This window comes from Chiloscyllium plagiosum, unplaced genomic scaffold (assembly GCF_037043375.1).
Source record: "Chiloscyllium plagiosum isolate Xiang-an unplaced genomic scaffold, Cpla_swu_hap1 HiC_scaffold_47, whole genome shotgun sequence".
NCBI lineage: Eukaryota > Metazoa > Chordata > Chondrichthyes > Orectolobiformes > Hemiscylliidae > Chiloscyllium > Chiloscyllium plagiosum.
Window position 1 is genome coordinate 5,500,060 of NW_028270185.1, and position 17,419 is coordinate 5,517,478.

At 44.2% G+C, this 17,419-nt stretch overlaps 1 protein-coding gene across 5 annotated transcripts in view; it reads left to right on the forward strand.

Annotated features, from left to right (window-relative positions):
• The window catches only part of sipa1l3 (signal-induced proliferation-associated 1 like 3), a 246,157-nt gene that overhangs the window by 130,417 nt on the left and 98,321 nt on the right, over window positions 1-17,419 (forward strand). For all 5 annotated transcript variants that reach the window (XM_043680772.2, XM_087983905.1, XM_043680771.2 and 2 more), the window contains 3 exons: window positions 11,239-13,021; window positions 15,829-15,959; window positions 17,230-17,418. In XM_043680772.2, the coding sequence (XP_043536707.2) occupies window positions 11,581-13,021; window positions 15,829-15,959; window positions 17,230-17,418 (1,761 nt within the window). In that variant the 5' untranslated portion in view covers window positions 11,239-11,580. The remainder of the gene's footprint in view (window positions 1-11,238; window positions 13,022-15,828; window positions 15,960-17,229; window position 17,419) is intronic.

Genomic DNA, 17,419 nt, shown 5'->3' on the forward strand with positions numbered 1-17,419 from the left:
AATCTACTGAAAATAGCACAGTCTTACTGCTCTAAAAATTACTGCTCCAGGCTAACCTCGTACCTGAGTTTTATATTTTAAAATTTTAATCAAGAGATAGATAGCATTAAAACATATAACCAAAACAAACCCACTCTACTCACTATTAAATCGAAGACTGCATGCTGAAGTTCTCCAGCAGTTTCTCTTGCTTCAGATTTCCATTATTCCCAGTTTTATTATTTCAACAATGAAGGTGTTTTTTTGTGTCCTTTCTGTTCTTGTGTGAGAGGATGCAAGGTTCCTCCTCATCCTTGTCCATTGACTGACCCCAGTGGGAAGTGCATGCATCTGTCTGAGGGTCAGTGCCATGATTGACCTTGCACTCCTGGAAAGCATCAGAGCCAAGGAGAGCTGACTTTTTTTTCTCTGGGAATGTGATAAACAGACTGTAGTAACTGTATTAAATAATGAATAATGTAACAGATCTTCAAGATTCTGGTTTGGCCTCATGTTAATGTTGCACATACACCAGAAAAGGTCAATAAATGAATGGAATTAGCTGCGTTGTTCATCTATCATCATTCCAATATGTGATTTAAACTCTGTCAACTTAACATTGGAGAGGTTTTTGTTAGCAATGACTCCTGTTTGTATTTCCCTTGTTACATACACAAGGTTAAAGTAAAGCCATGAAGATGTCATCAATAAAACCAACACAAATGCTGGGCAACTTAATTTGGTGAATGAAGTGTAGGAGCTAGATAATTTACCCTAGGATTTGATTAACTTGGCTTATTTTTCAGAATTCTTTTTGTTTGTGTGTGATGTGCTGATTTTGCAGGTTTATCAGTATTCAAAGCTGCATAAGTATTGTCTAATCTTAGCTGCCTTGTGTAATCGTGCTCCATGATAGTCAGCAAACCCAGGATGAAGTGAGTTTTCTGAAGTACCTCTTGCAAGAAATAATAAATATCCAAGGATTAGCTTCTGGCAGTAGAAATGGCTGTTGTACATGGAATTGGTAGAAAAAGGTTGCCATGTGAAGTACACCTGAAAGACTGGTGCTGTTTACTATGAATGTAGAAACCATTTTTTTTAGGTAAAGTGCTTACCTCAAAAGTAATCTGTTAATGAAACTCCTCTGCCTACAAGTGTAATGTAGTATGAGTTTAATAACAGGCAAGTTATTCCCTGCAATTGAGGATTTATTTTTGCAGCCTTGTTGAGCTGTACCTGTTAGTACCAGATGCAAAATCTTCACCAGAGTTAGAGTCATAGAGCTGGACCACATGTCTTATTCATCCATGCTGACCAATTATCCTAAATTAATCTAGTCCCATTTTGCCAGCATTAGACCCAAAGCACTCTTCAGTCCTTCCTACTATTCATATAGCCATCCAGATGCCTTTTTTAAATGTTCTAATTGTACCCGTCTCCACCACTTTCTCTGGCAGTTCATTCCGCACATGCACCACCCTCTTTGTAGAAAAAGTTGCTCCTTTTTAAATCTTTCCCCTCTTGCCTTAAACCTGTGCCCTCTAGTTTTGGACCCCTACCCCGGGGAAAAGTTTTGTCCATTCCTCCTATCCACACCCCTCATGATTTTATAAATTTCTTTAAGGTCAACCCTCAGCCTCTGATGTTCCAGGGAAAACAGCCCCAGCCTATTCATCCTCTCCCTCCAGCTTAAACCCTCCAACCCTGGCAACATCCTTGTAAATCTTTTCTGAACCCTTTCAAGTTTCACAGCATCCTTCCGATAGGTAGGAGACCAGAATTGTGTGCAGTATTCCAAAAGTGTCCTACCAACATCCTGATCAGCTGTAACACGACCTCCCAACTCCCTTACTCAAGGCACTGACTGGACTGTTTTCCAGCATCATGTCAGCATGAGCTAATACTGTCAGTTGTTGAGAAAATTTGGTCTCAACTGCAGTGATCTGTGGTTGAATATGTGATTAACAGGATGGTGGATCCTGAATCAGTGGGAGCTTTCAAAAGGGAATTGGACAATACTTGAATGAGAAGAAATTACAGGGACAATGGAAAAGACTGAGACTGTCTCGTTTGCACTTGGAAAATAACTCCGACTGAGTGGGCTGATTTTCTCAACTCATTGGGCTGTACTTTCAACTTAAATAAAAAGACAAAAGCTGCTGATTTTATTCTTGTGTAAATAGTTGAGAATTGGCACGACAGGTTGTCTGCTCTTCTGAACTTGAACTGACAAAGTCCACTGATTCACATTGTCCAACAGTGGAAGCAGGTCTGCACTGGCCTGCACAGAAAGATAACTATATATGCATCACCTCCGATCGCCAGGGATCTGTCAGCACCAGCAGTTGCTTAACAGTTATGAGAAACTAGGCTTACCAAAGCCAGTGCCAAGACACAAAGAAAAACATGTAGCTGGGTGGTTCACATCCTTGTCAGAAATAGCATGAAGAAACTTGCTTTTGTGACATTTTAAAGTTTTCAATTGTTTTTCACTGCAACATTTTAGATGGAATGGCTTGCAATAGAACTGCTATTTTCTGATGGTTATGTGGTGCACAGTTGTGCACTTCTCAACTGAAGAGATTTGTGCTGAGGATTTCGTTGGAGTTCTCTCCATCAAAAATCCAACTTCAACAGAAGATTGACCTGATAATCTATTTCAGCTGGGTTTCTGTCAAATTTACAATGACCTGGAGTAAATTCCTGGTATGAGATTTATTTTGTTGCAGGTCCCTCTCCATGTGTTGAAGCTTGTGCTGATTAAAATTGAATGAAATGCTGAAGAGGAGTCATACTGGACTCCGTGTTAACCTGTTTCTCTCCCTGCCGATGCTGCCTGACCCACTGAGTTTCTCCAGCATTCGGTGTTTGTTAAGGTTAGATGAATTGGTGCACAGGGAGCCATGTGGAGCATAAATGCTGATATGAACCAGTGGGCTGAAAGAAGGGCTTATGCCCGAAACGTCGATTCTCCTGCTCCTTTGATGCTGCCTGACCTGCTACGCTTTTCCAGCAACACATTTTTCAGCTTTGCTATCCTAATGACCTTGTCTGCATTTGTGCAAGGTTTTACACTGGCTTTTGCCCATGATCTGAATTCTCCTTCACAGGATTCTTTTGTAGAGAGAGAGATTCTGATCCCACTCAGTTGGTTATTGATATGGCAAGTCCTGAGGAACTGACAAGGAGAATAGACCATGATGGGATTTATGCACAGGTCTCCTGCCAGTAGTAAGGATGTGGGGAAGAAAATAAATCGGGAGAAAGAAAAGGCATGGGAAAAATAATAATGGGGGTGTTTCATATGCTTGTGGACTAGGAAAATCAGTTTGATAGCAGATCTCAAGAAAAGGCATTTGGATGGGTATATGAATAGGAAGGGTTTGGAGGGATATGGGCCAGGTGCTGGCAGGTGGGACTAGATTGGGTTGGGATATCTGGTCGGTATGGACGGGTTGGACCGAAGGGTCTGTTTCCATGCTGTACATCTCTATGACTCCATGGCTCTTTTGCAGTAATAAGACTTCCTAATACTTGAATGTCTGATCATTATTTGGATACCAAGAAGGTAATGAACCAATAGTAGTCACTTGATGCTGGACCTGCATATTCTGGGATCCTGAAATGACCTGTTCCCTCAGCTGCCTCTTCGGAAACAAATGTTCACAAGATTGACCCTCGTGAAGCAGACCAGAAGCATTTTCAAGGAATAGGAATGGACCAAATGCCACTGGTCTGAGTGTGTTCAGAGGGACTCCCACATTTTGGGTTACACTTGCAGTATTACAGGGTGAGCCCCATATCCGTTGAAGCAGTTTCCACAGTTTCAGTCACCCGCGGTTTATCAGGGCTGGAACATATTCAACACTGTGGCTCAGTGGTTAGCACTGCTGCCTCACAGCACCAGGGACCTGAGTTCAATTCCAGCCTCTGATGACTGTCAGTGTGGAGTTTGCACATTCTCCCCGTGTCTGTGTGGGTTTCCTCCGGGTGCTCCAGTTTTCTCCCATAGTCCAAAGAGGTGAAGGTTGGGTGAACTGGTCATGGGAAATTGCCTGTAGTGTTAAGGGATGTATAGATTAGATATATTAGTAAGAGGTAAATATAGGAATATAGGGTCATGGAATGGGTCTGGATGGATTACTCTTCAGAGGGTCAGCGTGGACTTGTTGGACTGAAGGACCTGTTTCCGCAGTGTAGGGATTCTATGATTTTTTTTAAAAAAGTATATTATAGGGAACGTTCCAGAACCAGGGACCAGGAGGCTGCTGGGAAGGTACATTTCCCACTTAATTGAATGGGTTCAGTCCTATCTGCGGTTTTGGGCTTCCGCAGTCCTTCCTGAAACATATCTCCCATGGGTGTGGGGGTGGAACTACTATATAATGTAAGCTCTTTGAGACAGCTAGATTGTAGTGAGATGTAATTAAGGAAGCCAACTCACTTTTATAGCATGTACTCAATCTTCTCATCAGAGTTCAGGCTTTAGAAAATGAAGTCCTTCTCTCAGCCAGTGCTTGACTCCAGGTAACATCTTTATGACAATCTCAAGTCAGATTTGCTGAAGATCTGGTCTGCTGCAGCTCACTAAGACAAACCATTCAGACAGAAAACTTGATCTCGATCACATTGTGTTTGTGCTTGTTTGAGTTTTAAATCCATTGAGTTGTGCAGTGGTGGGTGATTTCTCCATGCCATGTCCTTTTAAACAGTTCAGACAGGAAACCTGTTCTTGGGCAACAAGAATTTTAGGGTGCAGATTTAGAAGCAAGTTCATTTTTTTATTTCTACTGATTACAAGGTTATGTTCACAGTGTTGCTTTAACTGAACCTGACCCCTGTTATTTTTTGCCAGCCTTGCATGAGTTGGCCCCTTGTTCCAGGTTTCTCAGACTGCTGACTCTTTAGTCAGTCGGGTCTCCCTCTCTTGCCTTGTCATGTTCCTGCTTGCTCAACATTACCCATACTTTCCCTAAAAACACCCACCATCCTCACTTCCCCTTTTTCTCTTGCTGCTTGTTTAAAGCTGTTTTTTAACCTCTTCCAGGAGACTTGGGAAAGGAAGAGCAGTAGTGTTTAGTGATGACACTCTGGCTGTTGTTTTAAGCAGGCTTGATGGCCTTTTCCTGCCCATTTGATGTTGTATGTGCATGCCCTGTTTGGCACTTCATATGTATGTGCTTCCACAAGGTTGCGTTTTCAGTGTTCTTAAATGTACTGCAGTTTGATCAGACTCAAAAATTGTGGTGATGGAAAAGCACAGCCAGTCAGGCAGCATCCAAATAGGAGGAGAGTCGATGTTTCAAGCATGAACTCTTTATCAGGAATGGAGGGGGGCGTCCCAAGGGGGCTCTGAGATAAATGGGAGGGGTGCGGGGCTGGGGTGAAGGTAGCTGGGAATGCGATAGTGAGATGAAGATAGGGAATGATGGTGATAAGTTGGAGCAGGTAGGTGGGAAAGGAGGTGGACAGGTAGGACAGTTCAAGAGGGTGGTGCTGAGTTGGATCTGGGATAAGGTAGGGGCAGGGGAAATTTAAAAAACTGGTGAAATCGACTGATCCCATGTGGCTGGAGGGTCCCAAGGCGGAAGATGAGGTGTTCTTCCTCCAGGCATTGGGTGGCTACAGTTTGGCGGTGTCACTTGCAACATTGACACTGGACCTGTACATTCTGGAATCCTGAAAAGACTTGTTTTGCGGAATGTCCCAGAGAACATCTCTGGGACACATGTACTAAACAACCCCACTGCTCTGTGGCCGAACACTTCAACTCCTCCTTCCACTCCAAGGGCATGCAAGTCCTTGGCTTCCTCCACCACCACAATTCTAGCCTCGCGACGCTTAGAGGAAGAAGGCCTCATCTTCCACCTTTGGACCCTCCAATCACACTGGGTCAATGCCGATTTCACCAGTTTCCTTATTTCCCCTGCCCCAACCTGATCCCAGACCCAACCCTCGAACTTGGCACTGGCCTCTTGAACTGTCCTATCTGTCCATCTCTCTTCCCACCTATCGGCTCCACCCTCTTCTCCGACCTACCACCATCACTCCCACCTTCATCTACCGATCGCATTCTCGGCTACTTCCGCCTCAGCCCCACACCCTTTCATTTATCTTTCAGCCCCTTCTCATGCCCCCTCCCCTCCCCATGAAGAGCTCATGCTTAAAATGTCGACTCTCCTGCTCCTCAGATGCTGCCTTTTCCAATACCACATTTACCGACTCTGACCTCCAACATTTGCAGTCCTCACTTTCCCCTTGCAGTTTGATCAGGGCAAATCCACAGAATTTTAATGCTTTGAGGAAATGAGTCAGACAGTATAAATATAGTTTAACCTTCTTAAGTCTTCATTTTCCACCTACTGACACTGCTGCCTGTATCATGTTGGGTTTGACCCAATAGACACTTTTTGCTATGTTGTCCGTAAGCCCCCCCCTATCCCAGTGCTCATAGGCCACATGGTATGTGTGCTCCATCCCTGATTTTTACTCAACAATTCACTTTTACTCTTGACCTTTTTGGAGTCTGCTTCCTAAGGTAGAGATTGCACAATGGTCAATTCAAACATGACTAAGAGATTGATCTCAGTAATGAGAGCACTGAAGAATTTCAACTAAATTAGCAGTTAATTTTTTTTTTCAGTTTGTTCCGTGCATGCATGAGAATGAGAAGCTGGTTCTGTATGCTTCTGTCATGGAAAAAAAATTCCAATTTAAACATTAAGCTGCCAAGTACAGGAAGTGCCTAATCATCATCTGCTCATACAACCCACATTTCCCTGGATCTTTAATGCCATTGGGTCTTGAGGTCAGCAGGTTTACATTTGTCAGTGTCATTAACAGTGAGAAAATAGTTTGTCATGGACAGTAGCCATACTGAGGTATCTCCATATTCAAACTACACTGCTCCTTTTGGGAGCTGAAAGCCTTTATAATGACAAATTCAGTAAAGCAGACTGTATTAGGCAAACACTGCTGCTAGTTGAGTCATTTCTGCATCTCCCTGATACCTATGTACTTGTGCAGTTCAACACAGTCAAAAGTTCTTCTCTTCCCTTCCCCCTACAGCTGGCTTTTCTATTCCTGTTTGAATAAAGAATTATCAATGAAAGACATAATTTTGAATTGTAGATGAAAGAAACTGATATTTTAAAAATTAGTTTATATTGTGTGGGCTGCATCAATTAGAAAAACAAATATTCAGTATTGATTTTTTTACAATAAAGAAAAGACCCATTATTCCATTATTATAGGATTGTAGACAGATGGGAAGAATTGCTGGAATATCCTGTTCTAATACCCCCAATACCTACCCAAACTTTGCACATCATTCAGCTCTAACAAAGCGCTTAACAAAAGCAAAAAAAAAACCTGGACGTTGTTCAGTAGTGAGAGTGTGATCGAAGTTTAACTGTTTCACTGGAGCATTACTGTCACTGAATGCCCAACGTCAAAACCTTGCGTTTGCCATTAGCCAGAAACTCTATTGAATATGCCACATAAATATTGTGGATATAGGAGGATGTCAGAGTCTGGAATTCTATGCCTGAATTCCCCTGAATTACCAAAGCCTGTCCCAATGTATGAAGCAAAAACTTAGAAATATAATTGTGAATAACCTTTACTCGTTTGGATAGCTTCTTGAATGTTTTTGGAGCTAAACGCTGTCCACTATGCATCTACCTGCTGAATCTGTACCCATCCAGCAAATTAATTATTTATTCATTCCTATTGTCTCAATGGCAGCAGTGCATGCAAGATATACTGCAACAATTTCTGACAGCACCCTCTACCACCTGGAAGAGAAAAGGCAGCAGGTACATGAGAATAGAAAAGAATAGTAATTTATTGTCACTAATATTTTTACAAGAAATGCAGTGAAAAGAGTGTAAGTTGTCATGAGAGGATCACCACCTGTAAATTCTCCTCAAACTACATACCATCCTCACCTGGAATTTGTGTGGCAGTTCCTCCACTCTTGTACAATGCCAGGGAGTATGTAGACTGGTTCAGGAAGGCAGCCCACCACTCTTAAAGAACATTTGGGAATCAACAATGTTCATTTCCGAAGAATGAAAGAAGACAGGCCTAGAGCAGAGAACTGTAGTAATAGAAGGTTGTAGAGAAAACAAACTGCAACTCCAGGTTAGGTGGAAGGAATGGCCAGGCTAAATTGGAACATGAAAGGATTTTCATTATACTGTATGAACAATGATAGGATTTGTGTGGCTTTGTTTTAGTTGAGTTACAATTTGTGAAGGCCAAACCCATTGAGCTGCCTGCAAGTATGTCCAGACAGCATACAGGCATTTTACCTTTTATCTAAAAAAGCAATTGCAGGATTAGTTTTCTCAACAAAACTGTACTTTCCTGCAGTACTTCAGTGAAGTAGCATGGTAACTTTGCACCCTTTTTACTTGGAGGAGAAAGTGAGGTCTGCAGATGCTGGAGATCAAAGTTGAAACTTTATTGCTGGAACAGCACAGCAGGTCAGGCAGCATCCAGGGAACAGGAGATTCAACGTTTCGGGCACAGGCCCTTCTTCAGGAATGAGCAGAGAGTGTTCAGCAGGAGAAGATAAAAGGTAGGGAGGAGGGACTTGGAGGAGGGGCGTTGGAAATGTGATAGGTGGAAAGAGGTCAAGGTGAGGGTGATAGGTCGGAGTAGGATGGAGGCGGAGAGGTCAAGAAGAAGACTGCAGGTCAGGAAGGCGGTGCCGGGCTGGAGGGATCCGGCTGAGACAAGGTGGGGGGAGGGGGGATGAAGAAACTGGTGAAGTCCAAGTTCATCCCCTGCGGTTGGAGGGTTCCCAGTCGGAAGATAAGATGCTCCTCCTCCGACCGTCGGGTTGTTGTGGTTTGGCGGTGGATGAGTCCAATGACCTGCATATCCTCGGTGGAGTGGGAGGGGGAGTTGAAATGCTGTGCTACAGGTTGGTTGGGTTGGTTCGTCCGGGTGGCCCAGAGGTGCTCTCTGAATCGCTCCGCAAGTAGGCGGCCTGTCTCCCCAATATAGAGGAGGCCACACCGGCTGCAGCGGATGCAGTAGATGATGTGGGTGGAGGTGCAGGTGAATCTGTGGCGGATATGGAAGTTTCCTTTGGGGCCTTGGAGAGAAATGAGGGGGGAGGTGTGGGCGCAAGTGTTGCACCTCCTGCGGTTGCAAGGGAAGGTGCCGGGAGTGGAGGTTGGGTCGGTGGGGGGTGTGGATCTGACAAGGGAGTCGCGGAGGGAGTGGTCTCTACGGAAAGCTGATAGGGGAGGGGAGGGAAATATATCCTTGGTGCTGGGGTCTGTTTGGAGGTGGCGGAAGTGACGGCGGATGATGCGCTGTACATGGAGATTGGTGGGGTGGTAGGTGAGGACCAGTGGGGTTCTGTCCTGGTGGCGGTTGGAGGGGCGGGGCTCAAGGGCGGAGGAGCGGGAAGTGGAGGAGATGCGGTGGAGGGCACCGTCGACCACGTCGGGGGGGAAATTGCGGTCCTTGAAGAAGGAGGCCATCTGTGTTGTACGTATTTTGAACTGGTCCTCCTGGGAGCAGATGCGGCGGAGACGAAGGAATTGGGAGAATGGGATGGCGTTTTTACAGGGGGCAGGATGGGAGGAGGTGTAGTCCAGGTAGCTGTGGGAGTCGGTTGGTTTGTAGTAGATGTCCGTGTTGATTCGGTCGCCTGAGATAGAAACAGAAAGGTCTAGGAAGGGGAGGGAGGAGTCCGAGACTGTCCAGGTGAATTTGAGGTCGGGGTGGAAGGTGTTAGTGTAGTGGATGAACTGTTCAACCTCCTCGTGGGAGCACGAGGTAGCGCCGATACAGTCATCAATGTAGCGAAGGAAAAGATGGGGGGTGGGGCCAGTGTAGTTGCGGAAGATGGATTGTTCCACATACCCTACGAAGAGGCAGGCATAGCTGGGGCCCATGCGGGTGCCCATGGCTACTCCTTTTGTTTGGAGAAAGTGGGAGGATTGGAAAGAAAAGTTGTTCAGGGTGAGGACCAGTTCGGTCAGTCGAAGGAGGGTGTCGGTGGAAGGGTACTGGGTGGTACGGCGGGAAAGGAAGAAGCGGAGTGCTTTGAGTCCTTCGTGATGGGGGATGGAGGTGTACAGGGACTGGATGTCCATGGTGAAGATGAGGCGTTGGGGACCGGGGAAGCGGAAATCCTGGAGGAGGTGGAGGGCGTGGGTGGTGTCACGAACGTAGGTGGGGAGTTCTTGGACTAATGGGGACAGGACCGTGTCGAGGTATGCCGAGATGAGTTCGGTTGGGCAGGAGCAGGCTGAGACGATGGGTCAGGAGGAGCGTCTTATCTTCCGACTGGGGGAGGAGCGTCTTATCTTCCGACTGGGGGAGGAGCGTCTTATCTTCCGACTGGGAACCCTCCAACCGCAGGGGATGAACTTGGACTTCACCAGTTTCTTCATCCCCCCTCCCCCCACCTTGTCTCAGCCGGATCCCTCCAGCCCGGCACCGCCTTCCTGACCTGCAGTCTTCTTCTTGACCTCTCCGCCTCCATCCTACTCCGACCTATCACCCTCACCTTGACCTCTTTCCACCTATCACATTTCCAACGCCCCTCCTCCAAGTCCCTCCTCTCTACCTTTTATCTTCTCCTGCTGAACACTCTCTGCTCATTCCTGAAGAAGGGCCTGTGCCCGAAACGTTGAATCTCCTGTTCCCTGGATGCTGCCTGACCTGCTGTGCTGTTCCAGCAATAAAGTTTCAACCCTTTTTACTTGGTTAAGTTGCCAATTTTTTTTTTGAGCGAGTTTGAAACTTTATTCAATTTTGATCAATCAACTCACCTACTCATTAGTGCTTTACCCTTCAATCTGTATCTCTTAAATGTATTCAATCATCTGACTCTTGAATCCATTGTTCTTGTCCGTCCACGTTGGTCTTCTCTAGTAACTTGTCTTTCACTTGGATGATAAGAATTTGTCCCGATTTTCCTTGGCATAATTAAATGCTAATGTATTGCTTGGTGAGTTGGAAGTATTTTTTACTACAGGACTTTGATGTCCTCCATGCAGAGGAACCTCGACTATCCGAAGGACGCGGGCAGGGAGTATTTTGTTTGGTTAATCAAATTCCGGGTAATCAAATGCCGGAAAGCATAGTTTAGCCAAGCACCAGGACTTTGCAGTCATGCCGGATAATCTGATATTCAGATAATCGAATGTCTGATAATTGAGCTTCCTCTGTGTATGGTGGTGTTTTCGGTACAAAATAGTAATTTGCTTTGTTTTTCTTTTCTCGTTGCAGAATGACCGTGTTCGCCATCTGGCTAAAGTATCAAAGGCAACTCTTTTATATATGTATTGAAACATACAAGGTGTATATTTGGAATTAGAGCTTCATCCCACCACATCATCCCTATTCTGGGTGTTCTACATTAAATAACTTAAATGCCGCAAAAGCATTAAGCATGCGGGCACCATGGAATTATAAAAAGAGACTTCAGATCCCGTTTTATTGCAGAGCTGCTACTCATTTACATATTTGTTGAAGTTACTTGTGTTTTAATCTTGAATGAGCAGCTCCCAGTGTAAAGGAAATGATTGGGGCCTTTCTGTTCCTCCCAGTGAGCCAGAGTGTTAATAGACTATGACAAGCTATCGACCTGTTCAAAATGCAAAGGTGGAGGTTGGTGGAATGGTCATAGGTGGAGTGGACTTTCTTGAAGGTACGAACACATGTGATTACTATGCATCTCCATTCAGGGCCCAGAATGGGAACATTTGCTCGCTGGGTGAAAATGTACCCCGTGCAAATTCAACCCCTGCCATGCCAAAAATGGGAGTCCGAGCTCGAATTGCTGACTGGCCCCCAAAACGAGATGTAACAAAAGATGTCGCAAGGGACTTGGGTGGATCAATGGTGGACACTGAATTTACAAGTTTTCATAGTGGGCAATATTGCCTGAACTATGAAAATGCTTCCCATCCCTCTCAGACCCGAGGCCTGCACCGCATTCCTCGAGGGAAGTCAAAAGAAGCAGAGTTCCAAGGTTACTGGCCTAGGTCCCCAGCCAAAATGTTTGTTCCATTGAGAGTTCGAAGTAACAGTGAGGTTACTCTCAATGAGCACGATGCAGAAGGAGCCCTAGAGCTTAAAGGAAATGGAATGCTACCCTTGAGGGAATATGGTAGCACTTCATCTATAGATGTTAGTGGAGTGTCGTCTGAAAGCTTTTTTGATATGTTGAAAGAGTTCAAAAATGAGAAGATTGATCAACGGAGTTCAGTACCAGAAAACCTCAAGAAGCTCCTTCGGGCTGACCTAAGCATGGCCTCCAATCTGAACCTGGCAGGTAACAGCAAGACTGATGACAGTCAAAGTGAATCATCTCAGAGAGACGAACCCAAGAGCACAGGCAAGGATCGACGTAAAAAGCAGTCTCGGAATGAAAGTGGTGAATCGATCTTGAAGAAACTGCGCAGCAACAAAAGTGAGCATGAATCTGGGAGATCCAGCTCGGACAATGAAGACAATAAATCCCAGGATAGCAATAAGCCATGGGTTTGTCAAAAGAGCTTTGCCCATTTTGATGTGCAGAGTATACTATTTGATCTCAATGAAGTGGTGAGCAACAGGAACTATGTACCATACCGGAGAAACACCACAACTGGTGCCTCAGCTGCATCAGCTGCTTCACTTGCTGTGTCTCGGTCTCATGCTCTGGGAGGACAGGATTCCGGCTTCACTAGCACTGAGGAGGTGAATGGCAAAGAGAATCTGGAGCCAGATCTTGGTGACAGCAATTGCAACGATCTGCTCCTAAACTGCCCTCATTTCCGCAATGAAACAGGTGGGACCTGTGAGCATAATATCAGCTTATCAAAGGCGAGTATGAATGCAGGTTTGGGTCTCGGTTGTGATGGTGGATTTCCAAAGGTGGTTTGGAACCCATACTGCACAAATGCAAGTGTTTCTGAACTAGAGGTCCCAAAAGAGAGGCACCTCAGCCAGGAAAGACTGAAACAGTTCAGCATCGAGCATGTGGATCGGGGAGCCAAATATTATCAGGATTACTTCCATGGGAAAGGTACAGTAACTAATCAAAATGGTCCTTAATTCTTACAGATCTTAAACCTTGCCAGATATCTTGTTGGAGTGCCATGCATTCAGAGACAGCCTCCATTTTCTCATATCAAATTGTCATTGAAGTTGAATCTACAATCCTCTAATAATGCTTGCCACTTATTGATGGCAAGTTTACCATTCAATCCTCTCTCGGTTCCACAAAAATGAATAATTAGGGATCCAGTTGAGATCAGATTTGTAATCATCCATATGCTCCCTATTGGGAAGTTTAAAACCATTCTGTCCAGATCTTGGCAGCGATCAAAGGACACTTTATTATTTTTGAGGACTGTGGTAATACTTGATCCATCTGCATTCATGGAATGTCATCTGAAGGTTTGTTTTAATATGATGAGTACTGGTCACTTAATCTGAACCAGTTATATGACTTTGTTTTTATTCCTTTCAGAGGCTTGCTTAGCTGCTAAGTGCGCTCAGTATTTTTCCTCTCACACAGTCTCCATCAATTCTGGGATCAGTATTCTAAATGCAGTTTTTAAGCAGTATCCCTACCTCCTCAAGCTCCAATTAATCAAACTTTTATAGCCCAAATAAATCCTGTCTCATGTAGAGTCCCACACACCGCTTGCACCTGTCCTCTACCAATTCTGTGACATGCTTTTACTTTGCCAACCTCAAACAATAAAAGTCAATAGCATAACAGAAGGCCATTTGCCCTGCCATGTCTGTGTAAATCAGAAACAAGCAAGCAAACCTAATCTCGTTTTTCCCCACCTGCTCTATAGCTTAAAGCACGTCAAGTACTTTTTAAAATATCATGAGGACTTCAGCCTCTGCCATGGGATCAGTCACACATGAACTTGAAACAGCTTGTTTAATTTGAAATATTGATCACAGAAACATTCAACGACATGATTGTAGCCCAGAGGCCGCCTTATTTAGGATTCTGAAAATGTTGAGGCTCTCTTGACACCCAATAGACCTGATAATGTTCTAATTTAGTTTTAAAATCTTGTAAACAAATGTCGGGGGTGCATACTAGCCATCTCCATTTGCTTTTCTGTTGTTGCAGGTTCTTCAATGCAGAAGTTTAGTAGTTTTTCTTTTAAATTGACTTGCTCCTTATGCTTTTTTATAGTTTCCTCACATCTTTCCCCTTTCTGTATTGGGAGGAAAACATGGGAAGGATTAACAGAATTACCATGTCATAAAGTAAAACGTGCCCCCATTCCCTAGTTTTAAGGTTTGCAGCAAGCAACAATGTAATTAGTGTTCTGCTAATGACCAACATCTCAACAGATACTGGTTGTTCTGCGTCGTAAATGATCCAAACTCCCAACCTTTCCCGACTTTGTGCCCTTGGGTTGGCTATAAATGTGTTTGTCTTTTCCATATTGATTGCAATGTCTGAATATTCTTGCTGTAGTAAATACAGCTGTACACAGTGGTTCAGGTTAGTGTAAATTACTGTATCCTGCCACTTGTTTGTTCCTTCCCAGTGTGATGAACCATGATTCCAGTCCATTGCTGCTATCCTACAGTGGATTTTATTGAGCTCACTGGCAGTGACCTTTTCTCCTGCAACCTCTGGTCATGTTATTGCTGTTTTATTCCCACCATCCTTTTCCTGACTTCTGCTTCACCTTGGTCCACATTAAATTACATCAATTCTCTTCAAACTACAATGGTGAAACAAAATTTAAACCTTTGTAAATTGCTATTTTGTAGCACTAGTTGCTTAAGTTATGCGAGCAACAATATTTTAGGTACCTTTTCTAATCAATGCATTATTTTAACCACGGCCAATTCACCCTAACCTGCACATATTTGGACTATGGGAGGAAACCAGAGCACCCAGAGGAAGCCCACGCAGACATGGCGAGAATGTGCAAACTCCACATAGACAGTCATCCAAGGTTAGAATCAAACCGGGTCCCTGGAACTTTGAGGCAGCAGTGCGAACCACTGTTTAGTAGTAGCAATGTACAATACCTACAAGATGCACTGCAGAAATTCACCTCAGCAGTAAACCCACTTATTTAGGATTCCAAACCCACAACCACTTCCATCTAGGACAAGGGCAGCATATACATGGAACACCAGCCCCTGCAAATTCCTTTCCAAATCACTCACCATTTTGATTTGGAAATATACTGCTGCTCCTTCATTGCTGCAGGGTCAGAATTTTAGAATTCCCTTCCCAATGGCGTTGTGGGTCAACCCGCAGCATGTGGGCTGCAGTGGTTCAAGAAACAGCTTATAACCACCTTGTCAAAGGCAACTAGGAATGGGCAATTAATGCTAGCCCAGCCTGCATCCCACAACATGAATAACTTTTTTTACAAAAAGTGAATATTCTGCAATGTCCAGACTCATCCATGAAGAATGGCCACCTCAGCAAGTGGCAGTGTACTAGCATAGGGACCCGCTGGCTTTGTACTTTGAAGTAGGGTTCTTACTCTGAAAAGGTGAGGAAAGAGTAACTTTGAAGACATTTAGGATTCTTGTAACTTGAATATTTGAAGTCATTTGAGTTTTTAAAACTTGGAATATACATTTTGGTAAAGTTGTTAGTAGCCTGTGATTTCCAAAACCAGATAAGTTGAAAATATTTTACTGCCATCTCAACCAAAGAGAAATTTTTAAAAGAAACAACATCAAAAAATAGTCCTGTTTCCTCCTTTCCATCTTCCCGGCATCTACACAGCAATAAACTATTTGGACTCCCGCTCCTTCATCACAATGGAAATGTTTTAAAATGGTCTTGCACAGTCATTTAGTTCACTGCTCTGAACTTTTCGCTCTTAGAACACTGGAATTATTTTGGAGTGGATGAAAAGCTGGGCCCAGTGGCAGTGAGCATCAAGAGGGAAAAACTGGAGGACAGCAAAGAGCATGGACTCCAGTACGTCTACCGAATAATCTTCAGGACAAGTGAGGTCAGTATTTGATCACATCCTAACATTTGACTGAGTATTTGGCATTAAGAAGCCTTGGCAACCCTGGAATCAATAGAAATAGGGGAGAACTCACTGCTGGTTGGAGTCATATCAAAGGAATATGTGATTGGATTGTTCTTCAGTCCCTGCACATTGCTGCAGGAGTTCCTCAGTGTCACGTTTTAGGCCCAACCATCTTTAGCTATCACACTAATGAGCTTCTCTCATCATTAAATCATTGTAGGTGGGTTTGCTAATGATTATACAAATGTTCAGCAGTATTTGTAACTCAAATACTGAAGCAGCATGTGCCCAAATATAGCAAGATTTGACCAACATCCAGGCTTGGGCTGATAAGTTACATAACATTTGTTGCCTGGCACTTGTGTGGCAATGACCATCTTCAGTTGATGTCACTCCACACCCCACAAACTAATTCACCAGCCCCTCCTTAACAAAGGGGTGATGACATGGCTTGGGAGATGTTGTCAAAAAACCTTCATCAGGTGCAACATTCCACCTTGTAACTGGAACATTCAGCAGCTGTATTTGTACCAGTGATGGAAGGAGTGCATGTTCAGAGTGGGGAACCAATCAAGAGGATCACTTTTTGTGCTGGACTGTGCTACATTTTGACTGTATTGGTGTTGTAGACAGTGGATACATTCAGTAGTGATGTGTACGTGATGTAAAGCAAAAGTGTCCATCAGTGAAACGTTTTCAGCTTGACATGGTGTTGTCGAAAGATCAGAACATGCCATTCATGCCAAAGCCTATTGCATAGCCTGATATAAATTGTTGCTGGCAGATATGGGAGAGTTCAGGTTGAGTCCTTCCAGCTGATCAGTCACACCGCTTCATAAGTAGCTCTGTTGCCTCTGTCAGTATTATTGTTTTTATTCAAGTCATCAGGTTGTCTGTGATAGCAGGCTTTTCCTTCGAGTCAGGAGAAAGTGAGGTCTGCAGATGCTGGAGATCAGAGCTGAAAATGTGTTGCTGGAAAAGCGCAGCAGGTCAGGCAGCATCCAGGGAACAGGAGAATTGACGTTTCGGGCATAAGCCCTTCTTCAGGAATTCTTATGCCCGAACCGTCGATTCTCCTGTTCCATGGATGCTGCCTGACCTGCTGCGCTTTTCCAGCAACACATTTTCAGCTTTTCCTTCGAGTCAGCACTGTAAAGTGAAGTGTTTATGAACAGTTCTTTTAAAGAAATGGCAATTTTTAAAACTTGGCTGAACTGAATGAAAATATGAACATTTAATTTTGCAGCTCATTACACTAAGAGGAGCAATCCTGGAGGATGCGGTTCCATCAACATCAAAACATGGTACAGTGCGAGGGCTCCTGCTGAAAGAGGTATTGGAATCTGTTATACCAGAACTGAACATTCAGTGTCTGCGGCTGGCGTTCAGCACTGTAAAAGTGACAGAGCAGCTGCTAAAACTGGATGAACAAGGGG